Source organism: Lynx canadensis, chromosome C1 (assembly GCF_007474595.2).
Source record: "Lynx canadensis isolate LIC74 chromosome C1, mLynCan4.pri.v2, whole genome shotgun sequence".
Lineage (NCBI taxonomy): Eukaryota > Metazoa > Chordata > Mammalia > Carnivora > Felidae > Lynx > Lynx canadensis.
Genome location: NC_044310.1, coordinates 84,350,041 through 84,373,266, shown reverse-complemented (window position 1 = coordinate 84,373,266; position 23,226 = coordinate 84,350,041). Strand labels below are relative to the sequence as shown.

Here is a 23,226-nt window from a genome sequence, read left to right as displayed (position 1 = left end):
TTCGGGGTGTGTGTGGATGAGGATAAAATGCAATAATCCTAAAAGTGGAGTTTCTAGTCCATGGGAGAAGTTAAAAAAATTATTTTGCTGAAAGTAGGATGTGTGTTTTGGCTTAGAATGGAGAGGCACCCAAACATTTTCTCACGAATATAAACTATATTGCAAGTAAATTATTACAGTACAAAATGTTCAGTGCAAGTTTTCCATTTAAACTGTGGTTAATGAAGTAAGAATAATAAATTATTTACCAAGTACAGAGCAATTCCTCCTCCTATTAAAAAGCCACAATAGACATCAACTGGGTGGTTCTTATACTGAGTTATCCGTGTTAGCCCACAGATGATCCCACAGATGATAAACGTGAAGACCAAGAGAGGTTTCAGAAGCTTAGAGGAATCCGTTAATGTGGAATTGAAGTACATCTTAAAAATGAAAGAGATGTGTTAAGTATGTTAGAAAGGTCATTTTACTATTAAATTGTAATCAAATAAAAACTTAAACTCAAAGCCTAACTGGTACACTCAACATCAATTTTACTGTTCCATTTGCCCTGTAATGGTTATGTTCTATACCTGAAAAAAAGGAAATACATAGCAAATTCATCTAGTAAAAAACAGACTGACATGAAACTTTGAAAAATAAATTGAAGCCGTAAAATTAGCCAGATAACTGTTTAGTTTCCACGTTACTTGTCACATAATTTCAGTCTACTTTTCTCACATAAGACCTGATGGATTATTGTATTAATCAGATATGATGATGATTCATTGCATATCATTTATCAAATTTACACTGACTTTGAACTGTTACATAAATGCTGAAAGTAAAGCGTGTGTGTGTGTGTGTGTGTGTGTGTGTGTGTGTTGTGCTTAACACAGTTCTTTCAGTTTCAGATTTATAACATTCATGTAGCTCACGGTACCCTGCCATGAGGTACAATATTACATTGAAGGAATACTGGGATGAATAAATATTATGACTGTGTAGAAAAGTTCTTTTACTGTAATATTGTTTCCAGTATCACCCAGTTTCTGCTCTCGATGCAATTGTGTTGCAGGACTGCTGTACTAAAGTTTACTGTTCTTTTATTACATGGCTATATAATCTAATTAGTCACTTGGACACCGCACTCATTTCTCTAATTTCCTCTAGGACACAGATTGATGAAAAAGAGCCAGTGACTTACTGAAACGTACACAGCAGCAAAGGCAGCGAGGGTCGCATGTTGAGAAGGGAATGATTTTCTGCCAAAGGAAGACAGTCAAATTATGTCTTCTATCTCAGATCCACTGCTAACAATCATCTTGAGAACACTGGGTGGTTAAAACATTCAACTTAAAAGCCTCAAGGCAATAAGTGATAACTTTAATTTCTGTTTAGTTTTCTGGAGAAAGATCTGAGTGATAAACACTGCTAATCACCATTAGAATGAAAGAATAGTAGTAATACACTTTTCAATATCAAGTGCCAGCTTTGGAGATGATCACTTTGTTACACCACTGGAATGATGGTCGAGAGTTGAAATGGATTGGAAAACATTATATTTGTTCTTTGGTATTAGAATTATGTCAGTTTAAAGTAAAGGTCCATAAAACCTAGGACTTTAAAGCTTTTAAACTTTTTCTATGCTCCTAAATATATGGTTTAATTTACATAAAACTTTAAAAGGCAAAATTATTTTCTCACAGCAGTGAATCTAAGTGTATTTTTTATACTCTAGAAAACACAAGAAGTCCAATCTTTTTTTTTTTTTTAATTTTTTTTTTCAACGTTTATTTATTTTTGGGACAGAGAGAGACAGAGCATGAACGGGGGAGGGGCAGAGAGAGAGGGAGACACAGAATCGGAAACAGGCTCCAGGCTCCGAGCCATCAGCCCAGAGCCTGACGCGGGGCTCGAACTCCCGTACCGCGAGATCGTGACCTGGCTGAAGTCGGATGCTTAACCGACTGCGCCACCCAGGCGCCCCACAAGAAGTCCAATCTTAACAAAACGTTTCCCTGCATTTTCCAATTTAAAATAATTATCATCTCAAGAATTGCTGAGAATCTAGTTAAATTTAAGAAGCAAGGTGAGAGAGGAGGAACACAGGATATGAGAGACACTGAAAAGGACAGGTGAAGAAAAAAATAGAGATTTATTTTAATGGATAAAAAAATTAAAGATAAAATTCAGTTATATTAAAATCCTCCTAATTATTTGGTACCCAATAAAAAGGATTACCATTTAATACAGACAAGATATGTAAAAAAGGATTGAGAAAGAATAGAAGAAGACACAGGTCTTAAAAGCAGCTTCAAAATTATTGAATGGGCCATGAGAACTTGAATGTATGTAATTACATAATATCAGGCTGTGTTCTTCAAGAGTACTTACTAGCTTATTTTTGACTCTTAAATTGATCTTAGGAACTCACTAAATGACATGAAATTCTTAGAGCAAAATCGTTCATTGCCCTTTGTCCTTCTGCAATTTATTTCTTTTGAACTTCCAAAACATTATCTCTTAAAAGCTTAATTTTTACTTTATTCACTGAAAAAAAAAAAAAACCTTAATGCATTGGTATTTTCTTGAGGTTTCCTGTCTTTTATTTTCTAAAATGCAAGGTTAGGAGCTATAGTGATCTTTTGGGTTTATTCAAAGAAGATGTATGTATAAAACTCTACCAAACATAAAATTCACATAGTTTTTAAAAACTAAAACATATAAGGGAGATGTAAATATAGATATTTAGCCTACCACATAAGTCAATACAGGACATGTATTAACTGTAAATCATGACTAACTATAATATCCTCAAATAAACCAACTGTGATAACCTAAAACCATAATGAGTAAAGGGTAGATCACAAAATGTGAGTAGAATTTGGTGATATGAATATTAGTGGCAGCAATGTGAGGCTGAAATTTGGAGACAGACGGAGGATTTGGAAAGAGCCACCAATGGGTTTTCTATGGTATAACCACTAAAGAAATCACTGAATTGAAAAAAATAAATAAAACCAAAGTCATTATGACTGAAAAATGTGGGCCTAAAATGATACCCCACACTATTAATGAACAATGAAAACACTGACATGGACAGTTTTTAAGTCTCAATTTCTAACCTGCCACTGTTGATCACTGTAAGGTCAGATCCTGAGCAAATATCTTCCACAATGTAGGAATTTTCTTTGCAAGACACATTCAGGGAGGTGTAGTTTGGCTTGCACACGGTTAGAAAGTATGGCGCCTGATAGCCTGTGGAGAGCTGTATGATATCTGTGATGAGAGCTGTAGAGCACAGTCCAAACACATGAACGCCTACAAGCAGAGGGAAAGAAATTGTTACCAAGTTAGCGCCTAATGCTGATATTGTGCCATCATCAACCATGTTTATCACACATTAGTGTGGCAACCTTCAAATCTGTTGTGATTATTTTCTCTGAGTTAATTTGGAGAAAACAGTATAGAAAATTCCTAAACCTTTAAACCAGATACTTGCTGCTAAAATAAGGGCAATTAGGATCTCCAAGTTAGTCATCTGAGGTATTTTTGTCATTTGGGTTAAGCAGGACCTATTCTCAATATCATTGCCATTGGTGTCTTGTAAGACCCCCAGGACATATTAAGGTGGCCAACTGTGTGATTTGAGAAGGATTAAATACAGGGGATGAAGCAGAATTCAAAATGGTTTAAAATTGCTTCACATGTTTGAGCTTTCAGGGCTCGCTCTCTCCAGTAGTTCCTAAACCCTATAGAACTGGTTCCAACTCCCTACAAGCTGTAGTCATATCAGGAATGCTAATTAAAACAGAGAAGAGGGCAGGTGGGTCCTGTCGCAGAAACAGTCATATCTTGGGTCCGGGGCTGTGGGAGCCTTCCTGCGTGTTTGGAATTCAGAAATGATGTTCTTGTATCTCCCCACCCAAATCCTATCTTTCTTTTGTGTCCTGTGGCCAGTCTCACACCAGAAACTCACAAATTCTGATGCAGATCCCTTGCCTGGGAGTCTAGCTCTGCTCACTCACCTGCTTCCTCTACATGGTCTTGACACCCTGGATTCACTCTGAATTGACATCCTGGATTCTTATTCGTGATTTTCTCATAGAAATCATTGCAAGAGGCAGCTGGGCAATTCATCAGTAGACTCCTCCAGACCACGGTCACTGGCCTGCACGTTACCTTGTTTTCCACTTTCCTTTTCTGCTTATCCCCATCTAGCAACTACTCTCCCAATTCCTTCTCCACCCTCTCGACTAGGGTTCATGACACACCTTAATTTCTGCATTCTAATTCCCAGAAGTATGCAAGGTCTTAGAGAGGAGTTCACTTCAGTGGGGAAGCCCATCCATGTCTGCCTTAGGAGAATAAGAATCTCCTGACCCATGGAGGATGAGGTTGCTGACTCTGGGCACTGTTCTCTAGGGAAGGATGGACCATCCTCAAAGGCATGAGGCTTTTCACAGAGGTCATATGCCCCCTTGTCCACAGAATTTTGTTACATTACAAAAATTTATTTTTCTCAGATCAGCTATGTGTCCTTAAGATTTCTGTCCTTGCCTCAGTTTGTGACCCTGCTAAAGGGCCTTTTTTTGTCTTACCATCTCCAAGTGCCTTGCTTAGTGGAGCAAGTCTAGGGCATGACTTAGACTGGACTTTTCTTCTAGTGGGGAAGAAGTTTGTACTTCATTATCTTCTAGCTATTAAATGAAATGACCTATTCCTTTGAGCTGAGAGGTTACAGGTAAATTTTTTACTGACCTATTGGAGAACAAAAAGGCCTGTGACTCAAACATTAGGATAGTCTCATGCTAATCAGAAGAGATGAAGGTTTAGATACTAGTTAGATTCAGATGTTGATTTTCTATAGGCCTTATAAAAAATAAGAGGCAAAGTTAGAGGATATAACCAAGGATAAATAGCCATGATTCAGCTCTCCCTATGGTGACATTTCCATGTGCAGTAACTTCTGGATGAAAACACTCCAGGAGAATTGAAATGGAATCACTGATGTGGCTAAACTAATTTCTGAAGAGTTATCTATTCATAATGGCCTGCTGACATTTATTCTCCACCTTAAAAAACGAACACAGATCCAGAAAAACCATTTTAAGGTAAATTTATGCTTCAGCCACAGCTAAGACAAAAATATACTGAAATGTATGGCATGTTAGCTCTCAGAACAAGCACTATAACTGTAAATAACCCATTACAGATACAAAGCCCAAATCTTAGTGTTTTAACAGTTTTTTCATATAATGTAAAACTCATCATGGACCCGAAATTATACATCTAAATTATAGCTTTAAAGACTTAATATCTGTAATTAAATATAACATTTCTATTTGAAAAAAATTCCTTTCTTTGTGGTTCCCCACACTCACCAACAAATCTGACGGCTCTTCTAAGGAAGGAGTTGAAGTTGCAGCCTCCGGCATTAATGTTGGGCTCCAGTCCAACCCCATTTCTTCTTTTGGACAGGCAACAGTAGAGAATTCCTTCCCCTACCATAATCTGTAAAGACAGGGCAGTGTTCGGAATGGACTCAGTGGGTACAAAGGAATTCTACCTTATCTCTTAACACATCATCAGTTCAACAAGGTAAAGATGTAGTTTTCTTAAAAGCTTTAGAGATGTGAGCAAGTTCTCCTGAGTAGTTGAGGGAGCAGTGAGAAGAAGCAATCAGGGCACTGTAAAGAGCTCTGGTTGGATCTTCTGGGTGCCTATGTACCAGTCAAGGCTGTGGTAGCATCCTGGCATTTTCATGCAGTTGGAGCACTCAGTCTTTGGCCTTTTTGCTCAATGACACCCAGGGATGATACCTAATTGATTAATTGCATGATGACTGATCCTGCCCTAACCCTTTGAGTCTTGGCATTTCATTGCTAAAAGCACAAAAACAAGATGACTGGTGGGGATGATGAGGAACAAAATAAGTACCAAAGTTAGGATTAGGAAATTTTACTGGCATATTATTTCAATAAACCAATTTGGGATTGAGCAGAAGGTTCAATCCCTGGAAAGTATGCACAGGGTTAGAAAGGTGCTATCTAAAGCCGAGCAGCGTAATAAAAATGTCTGTGATGATGGAAATATTTTCCATCCTGTCCAGTAGGGTAGCCACTACCCACATGTGGCTACTGGGCCTTGAAATTTAGCTACCACAACTGAGGAACCAAATTTTTAGTTTCATTACCCTGTATTTAATTCAGTATTTAAAATTTAAATCGATTTAGATTTAACATAAAATAGCCAGATGTGGCTGGTAGCTACTTTATTGGAGAATGCAGATTACAAGAGAATTTAGGTGAGCAAGGTGTTATTCCCTAGGTATAAGATTGCAAAATGTGTTTACAATGGACAGTGAGCCATGCTGCAGTATCAGAAGGATTAGGTTAAGATAAAGAAAAGTATACTTGCTGTAGGATTCCAAGACATAGGACATCAGGGAAGGTACCCAATGCATTTAGGCATCATTTCCTTTAAGAAGCTTTCCTTGAAATACCCCACAGCATCCTAAACTGAATTAGGTCCCCTTCTTTGCGGCTTCCTCAGCACCTCATCCTTCCCTCTTAGCAAAGCTTGGTTAAAATGCACTTGAACAGTTCATTTTTTTGTCTTTTACCTGACTACAAGTCTCTGAGGGATGAGACATTTCTCATTTACCTTTAATTCTCATTGTCTAGCACAATGCCTGGCATTGTGGGATTTGCATTTGTTACCCTCATTGTGGGATTCTTGTTGGCTAATTACCCTGGGCATTCAGGTCATTGGTTATTCTATACAAGAGAAGTAAGATTTGAGGGGCGCCTGGGTGGCTCAGTCAGTTGAGCATCCGACTTCAGCTCAGGTCATGATCTCACAGCTCGTAAGTTCAAGCCCTGCATCGGGCCCTGCGCTGAGAGCTTGGAGCCTGGAGCCTGCTTTGGATTCTGTGTGTGTGTCTCTCTCTGCCCCTAACCCACTTGCATTCTGTCTCTGTCTCTCTCAAAAATAAATAAAAGCATTAAATAAATTTAAAAAAAAGAGAGAGAAGTAAGACTTGAAATTATGAGTTTTATTTATGAAAAAAATTTTCAAATATTTAAGATTATTGTGCCTAAGAGATTATTATGAAATGCGACATTGATTTGTAGATATGTGTGGAGCTGAGGAAAGTTGAGTTACATGAGACACCAGAAGTCTCTTAGATACAAGTGATGGTGTCACTTTAAAAGTCATGGTCATGATTAGAGGCTCAAACAGATTTCCCAAGGGAAACTTCTCAGTTTTCATTACTAGTGTAACATTTATTTTATGAAGTTTTTAAAACTACAGTTTTTTTAAAACTAATGACAGTAAGCCTACGACCTTCTGCTTTGAATGTTCAATCTGCTATATTTAATTCTTTAGGTATTATGGTATGTGTACAATTACAAAGAATCTTAATTTGTATAAAAATAATTTTCTTAATGGAACTCTACCAATAATCACACATGTGTGAAGATCATGTGGCATACATGATAAACATCTTTAAAATCAATCTTACAGAAATCATCAAAAGGAGGGTTTTTTTTTCTCAAATAATTGAACAGTGAGTTAATTACACTTCTTGAAAAATGTCATCCTACATTATCACCGTAAGTTAGACACAGAAACACAATAAATTCTATATTCTACACAGATAGATGTGACATGATATTCCACACACAAAGCATAAGATAATGGGTATCTCAAATTTATCATTTCAAGAACATTAACCACTCATTCCTGAAGTGCATTATTGTATGGTTAAAAAATACTGATTTCATCTTCACTTTCTCAACAATAATTTTGTGAATAATTTTCCCCTATTTTCAATTATATGTAATGATTCACATTTTACCCATGAAAGCTAAATTATATACACATTTATTTGTATAGTGCTATTAGGGAAATGTATCTTATCATACAACACAATAGTCATTATCTCAAATGACCTTGAGATTTCAGGGGTTTTATTTTAGTTGTGTAATATGCTCAAAACTCGTATGTCAAGAGAGTACTTTAATACTCTTTGGCTTGATTATGGATAGAGGTTTCTTGTCATTATTTTGACATCACCCACTGGTCCTCTCTAAGAAACACATCAATTTTCTCCTCATACTTCTATTCATTTAACCTTGAGCTGTATGTCATTGCATGAATTTTCAAAGTGGTTCAATTCTGTTTAAAGATGGAATTTTCCTCAGGGGGAGGGGAGATGCTTCTTGATTTATTTCTAAATGCACCTACTTGTTTCCTCATTCTGAATGGCATGCTGTTGTGCTAAAATATGGTTTCAGAGTTTAGCCTTTGACAGTAAAATTATTTGTTGCTTTTGTCATTTGTAAATAGAAAACAATTTTTTTTTTTTAACGTTTATTTATTTTTGGGACAGAGAGAGACAGAGCATGAACGGGGGAGGGGCAGAGAGAGAGGGAGACACAGAATCAGAAACAGGCTCCAGGCTCCGAGCCATCAGCCCAGAGCCCGACGCGGGGCTCGAACTCACGGACCGCGAGATCGTGACCTGGCTGAAGTCGGAATAAATAGAAAACAATTTGTGACAAGCGTCTTTTTGCAATATTCTGTTTAGCCTGTACACAAGCCAAAAAAGAAATGACAATTTTTTTGGCTTGTCCAATATCAAGGCAGGTTTTTGGAAAAGATTCTGAAGTGACTCTACTTCAGAAAAGGCATAGTGAGAAATATATTGCTTTTTATTAATCATATGGGCAGTGCCCTAAGAATAGCCACCAGAGGAAGCACTCCAATCAAAGAAGTCTTCCTTGTGAAAAAAACAAAGCACAATGACAAAAATATAATATTTATCATAGTATCTTCAGTGTTTAAATTTGCAGTGAATGTCTTTTGGAAACCCTAATACATTTAATATTCTACCTTTTGATTGTATAGTCTCCCAAAGCTAAGGTTACCCTCTAGGAACATAATCCAATTCCAATAGAATTCTTCTATAAAGTTAGATATACTTATCCTTTAAGAATATGTAATAAAATTTTACTTCCAGGGAAGTGAAAATATACATCCTTTTCTTTTCATATAGATTTCATGAAGATTTATGGTACTCTCTGTTGTTTTCCCTGGGACACAGTCTCCAAAGGACTGAACAAAATGCTGGTTTCATTATCACTTTAAAGTAAACGAAAAGTGAATATTAAGGATGAAATTTTCCAATTTAAGGGCAATTTCAGAGACATAAAATGTATTTCACAGACATGAAAGGAACTTTTACAGTTTCTCATTCAACATCACAAAGCCAAGTTATTTTTAAAACCTCTCAAAGCATTTTAAAAAATCTGAAAAGCAAACACTAAAAGATTTATAGTTGAATGCCTATATAAGAACATCTGTCGATCTTCTTTTATTTATATAAAGATTCTTTTAAAGAATATTGTGGGGGTGCCTGGAGTGGCTCAGTCGGTTGAAGGTCTGACTTCAGCTCAGGTCATGAACTTGCAATTGAGCCCCGCGTCGTGCTCTGTGCTGACAGCTCAGAGCCTGGAGATTGCTTTGGATTCTGTGTCTCCCTCTCTTTCTGTTACTCCCCCACTTGCACTCTCTCTCTCTCTCTCTGTCAAAAATAAATAAAGATTAAAAAATTAAAAAAAAAGAATATTGTGGACATGAGTTTTGGGTTTGTTTTTTGTTTTTTGTTTTTGTTTTTGTTTGTTTTTTGTTTTTTTAAAGAGAGAGAGAATGTGCGTGTGCAAGAGCAGGAGAGGGCAGAGAGAGAGGGAGAAAGAGAATCCCAAGCAGGATCTGTGCTATCAGGGCAGCCCTACTTGTGTCTTGATCCCATGACCCCCAAGATCATGACCTGAGCTGAAATCAAAAGTCAGACGCTTAACTGACTGAGCCACCCAAGGCGCCCCTGTATAAAAAATCAGTCGATCTTCTTTTGTTCATAGAAAGATTCTTTTGAAGAATATCAAGGACATGAGGTCTTTGTTTTTCTTGATCTTCTCTCCAGGTGAATGGGTAAAAACAAGAAGTGCTTTTCTTCACAGAAGTGGGCTTTAAAAGCTATTTTCAAATGAAAGATTGCTCTTGCCTCCCCTCCTGTGCTCACCACCGCATTTGCAACAGGTTTATGCTACCATAGAGGTAAAAGGAGAACGGCATCCTTGGGAGTTGGCGGTTAGAGTCTACTTGTTATTTTTCACCTTCAGGAAAAGAGGGGAAGGAGGTTACAATTGTAACTATGTAGGAAGATTAGAGGCAGAATTATGAGTCTAGAACAAGATGACTATAGACATAAGACCAATGTTGAGAAAATGAATGTTTTGGGAGAAGGCCCTAAAAATAGAGAAAGGAAAATGAACTTGGAAAGAAATCTAGAAGAAGCATGATATTTGAAAAGAAAGGTGTGAAAACAATATTTGATGTCAGCAAAGTCAAGATTTGTTTTACCTTTGAGTGTTTACGCAAAGCTATGAAACCATGTGTAAGAATCACTGACACCCTGGAATATCATGGAACTCCAAGTGATATGGGGGTATTTAGGGACCCCAGGGTATAAATATTGCCCTAGTTTGCCTCTTGTTCCATTAAGAGGCATGCAGCCACTAGAGAGGCCCTGTGAAGACCCCCAGATCCAGTGGGTTCTTTGTGGGAGGAACTGGCACTGGGTTCCCCAGGTCAACTTTGGTGGGAGGCAGCCATGACAGATTTGCCCTGTCATTTCTCAGGGCTCAAGAAAGCAAGCTTTGGCTTAGAATCCCCAGAAAGCATCTCTAAATTGCATATAGAGAATTTATTATGGGAAGTGAAGGAGTCACAGATGCAGGGACACCGTGATGAGGCCAAGGTCATTGTCCTTAGGACATGTAACAGTGTCAACAAAGGGATCAATGTGGGCTAAACGGTGCCAGCGCCAAGTGCCACAGTTAGACTTGCTCTCTTAGCAACTTAATAAAATACCCTGGGGAAGGAAGGCTTCTGGATATATAAAAAACAAATTATTTCAATGACTGAATATCAACACAATCTTTTCAGCAGAGTCCTGAACATTTGTACAGAATTTAATTTCAAATATTCTATTATAATAAACTTGGGGATTATACCCTAACTAGGAGAAATGCTTCCTGGTGTAATAGTGTAAAGCATATATCCATTTTGCTCTTATCAAATGACTGATGATATGAATTTTTTAATAAGTCGTTAGAGAAATGACAGGAAAATGCTATTATTCTGAGTAATACTGCACTTTAAATATGTTTTATTAGTTTGAGTCTCAGCTATTTCTAAGCACATCATGAATAGTTCCAATTACCCTGGCGTTACTAGAGTTCAAATAATTCATTAACTTACAAAGTATTTTGAGTATGACAAAGTTCTATGGAGTATTAATTTCGGATTCTACCTTACCTTCTGAGAATATTTTGTATAATTTATTTAGAGTGTAAACATATGCTATGATTTTTAATATAGGGAAAAATTTTGAAAGCAAATTCATGGCTACATAAAAGTATAGACTTTGGAAGGTTTATGCATAGATTCTTTTTCTAAAATTGCTGATGTGCTGAACCAGAATAGGTCAGTTCATTAGGGAATCCTATAAAAACTCCATTCAAATACAGCTTGTCATTCAAAAACCACTTCCTCTGATATTCATGGGCATGATAAAGGCAAATTAAAAGTTCCTACTGGTAGAAATAAATATTATTAATCTTGAAACCTGTTTTTTGCTCTTTATGTAGGATTCTAGGGGCAGAATCTTCTTCCAGAAGAAGCCTTCTGGAAAAGCTTGCCTAGTCTTATTTATTTATTTATTTATTTATTTATTTATTTATTTATAAATTAATTAATTTTTTAATTTACATCCAAGTTAGTTAGCATATAGTGCAACAATAATTTCAGGAATAGATTCCAGCGATTCATCCCCTATGTATAATACCCAGTGCTCACCTCAACAAGTGTCCTCCTTAATGCTCCTTACCCATTTAACCTATCCCCCACTCCCAAAACCCCTCCAGCAACCCTCTGTTCTCTATATTTAAGAGTCTCTTCTGTTTTGTCTCCCTCCCTGTTTTTATGTTATTTTGCTTCCCTTCCCTTATGTTCATTTGTTTTGTACCTTAAATTCCTCATGTGGGTGAAATCATATATTTGTCTTTCTCTGTCTAGTCTTATATATTAATGAATTAAGAAAAAGTGTGTTGGGTCACCTGGGTGGCTCAGTCGGTTAAGCCTCCGACTTCAGCTCAGGTCATGATCTCACAGCTCATGGGTTCAGGCCCTGTGTCGGACTCTGTGTTGATAGCTCAGAGCCTGGATCCTGCTTTGGATTCTGTGTCTCCCTCTCTCTCTGCCCTCTCCTGCTCACGTTCTTTCTGTCTTTCTCTCTCTCAAAAATAAATAAACTTTAAAAAAAAAGGTTTTTTAAAAAAGAAAAAGTGTGTTTATTCATAATGTGTAAGTTAGCAAACTAAAAATAACTATGTTTTTAATTCAATTCCAGTAGGTTAGGGCATTATTTTATATTACATGTTTAAAAATGCAAATGCCTGTTTTGAATCTAAAGTATTTTATTTGTCTCTGTGTATGCATGTGTGTGTGTGCATGTGTGCATGAGCCAGTATGCCAGAAGTGTGAGTTGTGACCTTTTTACTTTACAATTGCTAGTGCTCAGTGCTCCTAATCAATAGAAAGTGCTAACCCAGTAAACATGGAACTGTAAGCGATATCTACATGTATTTTGAGAAGAAAGTCTCTTGGCTGTATAATTATTTGGTTTTCCCCTCCAGTTTTCCAGACTTCAGATACCAAAAGAACACATTAATTAGGAAGTATATCAGAAACATCATATTAGCCATTCAAGAGGAATTATACAGTTATTAACATTTTTAGAATCATTTATAAAATTAAACATTAGAGACCCATCAATTTTGCAATCATATAATCTTCTATAACTTTGAATGCCAGTAATTTTCAACTATTAAGTCCCCTGATATTTTCAAAATATCTCAAAGACATGATCTCTCTGTTCCAAGATTTAGAGTTCACCTTTTGTTTATTTTTAACACATTTATTACACAAATGTGGCCATTCTTAGTTTTGGGGACCGACAAACATAATTTGGGGGCAATTCTTACCGTAATTGCAGGTCCGGCAAAAGCCAAGCTAAGCAACATGAGGAATGGAATTGCTTCTTGGGTTGGTTCAATATATGGCATGCTAAGACTCCGATCATAGCAGCTAAATCCAGAGTGCACAGGTTTGAAGACATCTGTGAGTTCAAGGAAATACAGGCTAACCACCGATGATGCCAATATAGGCAACTGAGAAAGAAGGACATAGAAGAGTAGTTTATTATTGTGCATGGGTCATACATAGGATCAGTGCATCTTTAAGTGAAAACAAATGGCTATCTTCTCTCACCACTCTTTTCCGGTCTCAGAGTCAAAGCCCTTCATGAGTGTTCTTGCTTCCTCCTTCAAAACATATCTCCAATTCACCTACCTCTGTCACCAGCCTATGAGCCTGTGTTGTCCCTCACTTTTGCTCTTGGACTGCCTCCTGGTCTTGTACTCTCACTCTTCCCCTCCACACCCCATCTATCCATTTTCCCCCCAGCAAACCAACAGGTCTTTTGAAAATACTTTTGATCATATCACTCCCTATTTCAACCACTCTGGTGCTTTCCATTCTACTCAAATACCATCTGAATGTCACATCATGGAATATAAGTTTCTGCATGAACTGGCTCTTGCTTCAGTTTCTTACCTCTTCTTGTACAATGTTTATACAACTCCCCAAGCCCCTGCCCACCACATTCTAATTGGTTTTCACACTTTTCCTGAAACAGTCCAATTCATTTCTACTTAGGGTCCTTTACATTTGCTCTTCCTCTGGCTCTTTGTACAACTGGCCTCTTCTCATCATTTAATGATGACTTCCTGTACTTTCTTACTAAGGTAGCCCTTGATCCATCCTTCTCTCTTGACCCTTATCATCTTGCTTGATTTTCTACATGGCACCAATCATTAACTGAAATTACCTTGTCAATTTAATACTTCACTTATGTATTTTTCATCATCCCTCCCTCCATTTGTGCTGAAATACACGCTCCATGAAGTGAGAGTCTGCCAGTATTATTTATTTATTGCTGAGTCAGGGCACAGAATTGTTCCTGGCACAGGGTGGGCCTGTAGTACATCATTTAATAATTTAATACAGCAATAAATACTTGTTGATGAATGACTAATTGAATAAATTAATAAATCTTAATTTATTATAATAACTAGACTAGAGTTACCAGATTTAGCAAATGAAATTACAGGTCACCCAGTGAGATTATAATTTCAGATAATCATTGAGCGATTTTTAGTATAAGTATGTCTCATGCAATATTTGGAAGACACTTATACTAAAAATTGTTGTTTACCTGAAATTCTAATTTCACTGGATACCCTTTAGTTTGTATGGTAAACCTAAATTACACACAATTTACTTTCTAGACTTTGTGTTAGGGATTCAACTATTAATTCACTCAACCTACAATATGCCAAGTACTATGTCGATGCTAACTACAATATGGTGAACAGGACATGGGCTTGGCCAGCAAGGATCAAAGATTAAGAGAAAATACTGCATGTATATTGATGCTAGGCCTTTCAGAATCTGAAAATTCATTTTATGTCACATTATTATTAAGAACTGTTTAGAGCACACGGGTGGCTTAGTCGGGTAAGCATCCACTTCAGCTCAGGTCATCATCTCCCAGTTCGTGAATTTGAGCCCTGCTTTGGATCCTTTGTCTCCCACACCGCACCCCCCCACCCCGCCTCTCTTTATCTCAAAAATAAATAAACATTTTTTAAAAAGAACTGTTTAGCTTAAGGCTTTGTTACTTGTAGAAGACACAATAATTATTTGACTAAACAGGGCAAATTTTTGATAAAGACATTATTGATCATCCATTATTTCTGGTTGTCCAGTTAAAAATATAAGTGTAGAAAATAGCATTATGCCTTCTTTTCCCAAGGGTCTTTTTGTAATGAGGTGAGAATTAGGTTTATTGGAACAACTAATTATGTATAGAGATTTATCTGGCATTGTCCTCCTGTTTTTCAGATTGATGCTTTTCAGTAGAGAGAACAAAAAGTACATCAAATCACTTCTATTTCTTGCATTAGAACACATGATCATTTGATCACTCCAAATATGTGATCATTTCTCCTCACCACTCCCCTCTCCCATAATGCATGAATGGTAGCTTCAGTCTTGACCAATAAAGCAGTGCTTCATGTGCATATGTGTGATTGAGATTTTCCACTTAAATCCACTTAAATATATTTTAGTTTTAACTTAACAGTATTTCATATAGTGCTTACTATGTGCCAGTCACTTTTTTGTTTTAGAAATCTTAAGTAATTTTATTAATTAATTTTAACTCATTTAACTTAAGACTTTTTATTATGATATAACATGGGTGCTATTATTATCTTTGTTTTTCCTTTGGTAAGTGGCAGAGGTTGATTCTGAGCCCAGGAATCATAGCTCCAGTCTTATTTCTTAACCACTATTCTATGCTTTTTTTCCCAAAAATGGTAATAAAGTTTTAGGATAATGAAATTTTAGGTCTCATACAGATATTTTGTAAATGGGAATCAGGTCTGAAACCTTTGACACTTACCTAAATAACATTTGATCTTCTCAGTTTAATATACTAATGCCCCAGTAAAGTGAATTTGATGTCTTCTGCAGAAAGGTGAACAAAACTTAACATGTCCAATCTGAAAATTAAGTAAATCTTCTCTACTATGGATATTATTTGCCATTGAATTTTGTGGATGATTACTTTAGAGTCTGCTTAACTGTACCAGTGAAGACATAACCATGAAATGAAAGTACTATTCCTATAGTGTGTGTGTGTCTGTGTGTGTACCTGTGTGTGTGTAAATAGTGTGGACACTCTGAATTCGACTACTGTGGTCAAACCCAATGGGGTCATATGGTTTTCAAGGCACCTAGGAGGTTCTAATATCCATTCTTCCACTCATTACTACCAATAGGACCTTGGAAATGTTTTTCTTAAATCTCAGTATTTTTTTCTATGAAATAGGTACACTGATAGTAGCCATCATCACAGGAAGTTGTAACAATTAAATGAAGTATTGAAAGTAATTTTCAATAATATATGGAATGAAGAACATTTTATAAATGTTAGTATTATTATTGTTGTTGTTGTTATACTTATCAAATGTCACCTTTTCCATAATGCCTTACATGGTAATATTTTTGAGAGTAATTTCCTCATTCTTAATTCCCCAGTACTTCTTTTTAGGAAATTTGTATGTGTTCTTCTTTATTAGTTATCTGCTATAGGTTAATTGGAGCCTTTGCTCTGCTTCCCCAATGAAAAGCTTTTTGTTTTTAAATTTTTTTAACATTTATTTATTTTTGAGAGACAGAGAGAGACAGAACATGCGTGGGGGAGGGGCAGAGAGAGAGGGAGACACAGAATCTGATGCAGGATCCAGGCTCTGAGCTGTCAGCACAGAGCCCGACATGGGGGCCCACGAACTGTAAGATCATGACCTGAGCTGAAGTCAGACGTTTAACTGACCGAGCCACCCACGTGCCCCCCAAATGAAAATCTTAAAGTGGGGGTCTAATCTTACTCACCTCTGTATTTCCACTAATAATATATATCAGAGTGAGTTCCAAATATATATGTATATATATGAATATAATAAATTCATTTTTTGAGTGAAAATAATTTCCTTCAGTAATGTTATGTACCTTAGTCATTTCAGACATTAGCCTTCTTGAAACTACCAATTTTTCCAGTGACACCATTTTTCTCCCCATGTATTAATATTGTTTACAGTTCTATAGAAACATGTTTCAAGACCCTCATCTGTTTTCAAAATATTGATAGTCATATTTTTCTTCTTTTTGGTGTTTCTTTCTCTTTGTATTCTACTTCAATTTTGTATTCTTTGTATTTTATTTATTCTCTGTATTCTACTTCAAATTTGTTTTTAAGAAAGAGTGATTTGAACAAAATATTTGTATTTGAGGAAATAGTAATTTTATGCATTGTTGTCCCATATGGTATTTTACTGCCAGACAATGTAATGAATTAAATGAAAATCATTACTTCTTTTTTCATAATGCTCACTTTTAAATACTTGTCTGCAGAGGTATCCTTTATCTCTTGAAATACTCATCAACAAAACTTCTTTTTGAATGGAAGAACTTTAGCAGATGGTATGTACTAATTTGGGCATAGATGCAGAGTTGATATATAAAAGCATAGACATCTTCTGATTGCATTTAAAATGAGATTTAAAAAGATATTTTAAAAGATCTGTATAAGCAGGCATTAGGAATTTTATTCACTAGTTATTGTGTAGCGAAGAAAAAAAAAAAGCATGAACTTGCTATTTTTATGCAGCAATACAGAGAAGGGAAATTACCTGACGATTAGCAAAATGGTTTTTAAAAAATAAGAGATCATTCTTATAATTGCCATCTGCTAAGGAACTTGCAGTAAAAATAATAGAAGCAATTTTTAAGAGTAAATTATAACAGTTTTAGAAGACAAGGCAAACAAAAGAACTGTGTTTCAAAAGATTACAGTTGCTAGATAATATTGATTTTTTAGGGTCAATTTAAAAAATACAAATTGACAGTCTATCAATTTTAGCAAAACACTTTATGGAATCTATCATGACATTTTATCTAGTTCAGATAACTTACTTGCTTTTAGCATGTTGATCATAGGAACCAACAACTTTAGTTCTTATTTGGGAAAATTTACTTTGCTCTTGGCCTAGAGTAATACAGATCAGTTCCATTCTTTTCCTTTTTTCATGGCCATTGTGAGTGCAGAGTCTCAAGAGATCCTCTTAAACTAGTGGAATTATAGTCACAAAGGGCCAATTAACATACAATATGTTATTGTATGTTTATTTATTTTATTTATATTTTAAATATGTTTATTTATTATTTATTTATTTATTTATTCAACAAATAGCTACTGAGAGCCTCCTAGCGCTTAGGCCTTGTCCTGTGTCCTGGAATATGGATGGAATGAAACAAAGTCCTTGTTGTTTTTTTTTCTTTTTTTTTTTTTTAATGTTTATTTATTTTTGAGAGAGAGAGAGAGACAGAGTGCGAGTGAGGGAGGGGCAGAGAGAAAGGGAGACACAGAATCTGTAGCAGGCTCCAGGCTCTGAGCTGTCAGCACAGAGCTGGACGCAGGGTTTGAACTCACGAATTGCGAGATCATGACCTGAGCCAAAATCTGACACTTAACGACAGAGCCACCCAGGCACCCCCAAAGTCCTTGTTCTGATGGAGATTTCATTCTAGCTGAGGAAGGAAGATAAGAATTTAAAAATTACAATATGAGAAAGAACATATACTCTAGAGAAGATAAAAGAGAAGGCTGTGGTCACTCAGTGCCTGGATTGCTATTTTAGATCAGAGAAGATCTACCTATGTAGGTGCCATTTAAGCAGAGGCTTGACGGGGCAAGAAAGAACTAATCGTATAAAAACCAGGTAAAAGCAGAGTCAACAGGGAAAAGTGATATAAGAAGTCAGAGAGGTGCATTTGGGGCCACACTCTGCAGAGAATTGAAGGCTGTGGGTAGAGTTAATACTTACTTTATCCAAAGTACATTTGGAAATGCTTTAGAGAATTTAAGCAAAGGTGTAATATGCCTTAAAATATTATTTTACGAACATCACTCTGGCTATTGGGTTGAGGATGGATTGAGGTGGGTCAAAAGTAGAAGCAGGGTGAAATTTAGAAGGCTCACCAAAACTCAGCAAATACTTACTGAATACTTAGTACATGCTAGACACTGCTCTGAATGTAAGGAAAATAGCAGTCAACAAAACAGAAAACTCCCTGCACTCATGAAGCTTCCATATGCTAGTGGACGTGTGGCACTTGCAATAACCCAGGCAAGAAACGATGGCACATTTACTCAGGTGTAGTGGTGGAGATACACAGAAGTTGCCAGATCTGGATATGATTCTGGAGACACACAAGACTTGTTGATGGTCTGGTCACTGAAGAAAAAACAATAAAGGCCGATTTCAAGGATTCAAGGTTTGAGCAATTGGGTCAGTAGCATCATTTACTAGAAGAGGGAAAGTGGAAGAAGCTTAAGTAGGAGAAAGATAAAGTTCTGTTTGGGGAATATGACAGTTGAGATCCCTCTTAGTTATCAAAATGTAGCTGTCAGAAAAGAATAAGATGCCAATCTAGACCAAGGCTGCAGGTAGAAAGGTGCATGTCATTGATACAGGATGCTTTAAACATCACACTCACTTTTGAACACTTGCACAAGAAATTTCAGCGCTAAATTACTTTGGTTTTAATATGAAAGAATGTATTGTGTATATTCCTACCACTCATATGCAGGACATAATCCACAAGAAAAGAAACATTTTCTTGTGTGAATAACAAATTTTAAGTGGGAGGCTGGGAACCAATTCTGGTAAAGTATCTCAAAATCATATAAAATGTGAAAATTAAAACATTAATAAATATATTGAAATCAAGTTAAAACTGAAGAAATACTAGCAGATCAAAGGAAGTTTACTAAAGCTTGTGCCACAAAGGAGGTTGTCATAGGTCAACATGGTGATAGTGGAATTTTTCACTTCCTACAGTATATGTATACATATATATATGTATATATATGTATATATATATATGTATAATGATATTCCTTAGTAATTTTTGCCTTGTAGGTAATACAGATAAATGTCTCCTTCAAATACTGACAATAATAATAACTAATAATATATACTATAATATAGTATAGGACTTCATAGTTTATAAAACTATCTTAATTGTAGCATATTCAGATGAACTACAATGAATCTCCAAAACACGAATTATGAAAAAACACACTAACACATAGTGTTGTTAAAGGAAGGAATAGGTCAAGAATGAGTCTACAGTGTCATTCAAGGTCTAGGTATCTAAGCTAGTTTTCACAGATAAAATGGCTGTGGCTTAAATGGCATGCATAGGTACAAATTCAAACAGGGCAGCGTGACAGAGGGAAACCAAGGCCAGTCTCACCACAGGAGAAGCCAGCCTCTCCGCATTTATTCCACTAGCTTCTGGGGTTTGGGGCAAGTCACTTAACCTCTCTGGATCTCTTCTGTTCTCAGTGAAGTGAGGGTCTGTTTACATTGCCATCTAGTTCTAGAACTCTCTACATCCTGGCATGATTTCAGAAACATTCCAACCATTTCTTTTACATGGTCACTACCCTCTATAAAGTATTATGTCTTCTGCCTCTGTTCTCTGCATGATTCATTTCATCCTGCACGATTCATTTCATCCTGCACAATGCTTCTAGGCTGATTTTCTAGAGTTCATGTCTGATCATGCCTTTAAGAGTGTCCCACTAATAATAGAATAAAGTGCAAATTTTTTTTTAGAATGGCACTTATGACCTTTTATCTTATAGCCTAATCTGCTTTCTTGTTTAATTTTGCTCCATACCTACTCTTCACTCTCCCAGCCCACGAAAAACCTTTGTTTCCATTACACTTTTATCTCAAAGGACATGTTCCGGTCTCTGCTTTATCTTACATTTCACGTTTGTGTCCCGTAAAAATTTTCCTCATAAAGGTCGAGATGACCTTCCTCATAATGTCTCCATGCTCTTCATTCAGAACTGAAGACTCTGACTTATGTACTCCATATCTAGTCCATTTTAGGACCTGTGTGTCTGCCTTGAATTACAATGCTTGTATATTACCAGCCCTAATTTTAAGATTAGGTACTTAAAAGTGAGATCTCTGTATTCACACGGTGCTTTCAGTGTTTTAGGTGTCCAGTAAATGTTCGCTGAATTTAATCAAAAGAAATCAGGACATTAGTATTAAATAAACACGAAGCATGGCCAATTTATTAACAATCACATAGCATATATGTTGAGGATGTAGGTGCCAGATATTGTGCTAAGTTCTCTTATAGTTCTTTTATAGATAGTTTCCATTCAGTCCACACCTTGTAAAGTATCTATTGGTATTCCTAATTTACAGATGAGAAAACTGAGACAGAGTAGGTTACATAAACTGTCCAGGGGTCACAAAGCTGGTAATGGGAGTACCCACATTCCTTCCCAGGTGCCTAAGTCCAGGAAACATGCTATATATACAACTTCTTTGCTAATGCATCACAAATTGCTTTCCCGCTCAACATTGCTACCATGGCTGCCATTGGCAAACGGGAGGAGGGTGTTGCAGGAAATAGGTGCCTTTTGAAAAAAAAGTCACCCAGTTCTTAACCCTTACCTCTTAAACAGTTTCTCTACCAGTTTCTTTACCACTCAAACACGAAAATTGCCTCTTATGCTCAAATCTACTACTCATCCTTTCTAGAACTCAGTTCGCTTTCAGTTAGTAAAAATAGAATTTATGGAGTAGCAACACATATCTAAGAAGACAAGAACATTTCTTGGGTTTTTATTTAGGCAATTCCCCATAAATTATCTAATTTAATACTCATAACCTCTTTGAGAATTTTAAGATAAGTTTTAGGAAAAGACCCCGCCCTGGATAAGTTAAACAGCACGCCTGGCTTCTAAGTACAAAGCCAGAGTGGGGAACCTAATCTGTTAAATTCCTAGATGCACACGCCCCACTACACCCTGCTGCTATCCTGGCACATGTCACCATCTGGCATTAGTCTAGTGCTTTTCAGGAAAGAATAGCCCCAGGCTTCAGTGGAAATGCCACTTAAGGACAGAGGCCAGAGATGGCCATGTGTGCAAGGGGTTTAAATGGCACCAAGAGTGAAAGGTGGGAAGCACTTTTCAAATCACGCTCTTAATCATATGATATTCCAGGGTCTTAAATGTTCTTCCCTGTGAAGTTTCTCTGATATAATTTTATTTATTTTTTTTTTTGGCAGTATCTTAAGAACCTTTAATTGTATCTTGGATGTTGCCTGCTTTTATCTTCACTTTTGTTTTCCCTTGTAAGTAACTTCTAGTATAAAATTCTAGGAATTGGGCACCTTTAAAGCTCCAGATGCTTTCCTGTCTTTAATGTTTCCGTTGGATCTCTTTTGCTAACTGCTTCTGTCACAGTGATTATCTTATGGGATAGCAGTTGTTCCTTCACTTTTCTCTTTTATTCAATGATAAGACCCTTGAGCACAGAGAAATGTTCTTATTCACTTCTTTATCCCCAGGGCCTAGCATAACAAAGGACATATTCAGTAGCTTCAATGTAGAATAAATACATACATGTATGGGTGGTTTGAAAGAGATGTTAGTGTTTACATAGATCTTGTCATGTGGCTAATACAATAAAAGAAAATCCCCATGTTAAAAGATCCTTGCCTACCTCTACCACAGAACATGCTCCTACTGCAAATTTCTAGCATTCTAATGATTTTTTTAAACATTAAAGAGCACAAGAAAATTAAACTAAGTCCTTCAACTAGCAACCGCAGTTAATAGGGAAGAGCAACCAGACCCAATATATATGTTAGGTTTAATGGGAAAACTCTGTCTTATGTCTTTATATCCAAATATAAATTACATCTTTATAGCTCTAAAAGCACTAATTACAATCATTCAGTGATCAATTAGTAAAGTTTAAAATAATAATACATGTCTGTTTCATTACCTGAATATTGATTCAGCATTAGGCTTGGGGCAGTAAGCTTTGTAATCACCGATTTTAACCTTAGGTTTTGAAGATTTGTTCCCCTTACATAATTAGACAGTGAAGTATGTGCATTGTCTTGGAAAGCATTTTGTCTTTTAAACCAAATTAGACTAAGACCTGAGGCTGGAGACCTGTATTTCAATTGTTAAAAGTAATTGCTTTTAAATCTTTCTACAGTTGTAATTTCTTTTCCCTTAGAACATATACCTGACTTTTAGAAATATGGATACAAGTAGCAATTTAATGCTACTAATATTTTCCAGGTACCATTTAAAGTAGTTTAAATTTCTGAACTCATGCAATCTTCACAAAACCTGTTAGGCACTATTACTGACCCCACCATACAGATGAGAGAACTGAGGCACAGATTACAAGACTTGTGCAAGATTATACAGCTGTTTAGCTAGATTATAAACTCAAGAAACATAGCACCTTAGTTCATGTTTGCAACCTAATTATACCCACTGCCTTTTGCTAAAACTACCACCTCTGACCTTTGCCTTCACAAAGATGTTTAGAAATCAAAAAAAATACATTAATATAAAGTACATCTTATCTT

General features: G+C 36.3%; 1 protein-coding gene across 1 annotated transcript in view; it reads right to left on the bottom strand.

The window, feature by feature from the left end:
* PLPPR4 (phospholipid phosphatase related 4) overlaps window positions 1-23,226 on the bottom strand; it is a 42,652-nt gene that overhangs the window by 6,676 nt on the left and 12,750 nt on the right. The window contains exons 2-6 of the mRNA XM_030327588.1: window positions 13,098-13,283; window positions 5,367-5,496; window positions 3,108-3,303; window positions 1,187-1,244; window positions 249-422 (exon numbers count right to left, since the gene is read on the bottom strand). Coding sequence (XP_030183448.1) covers window positions 249-422; window positions 1,187-1,244; window positions 3,108-3,303; window positions 5,367-5,496; window positions 13,098-13,283 — 744 coding nt within the window. The remainder of the gene's footprint in view (window positions 1-248; window positions 423-1,186; window positions 1,245-3,107; window positions 3,304-5,366; window positions 5,497-13,097; window positions 13,284-23,226) is intronic.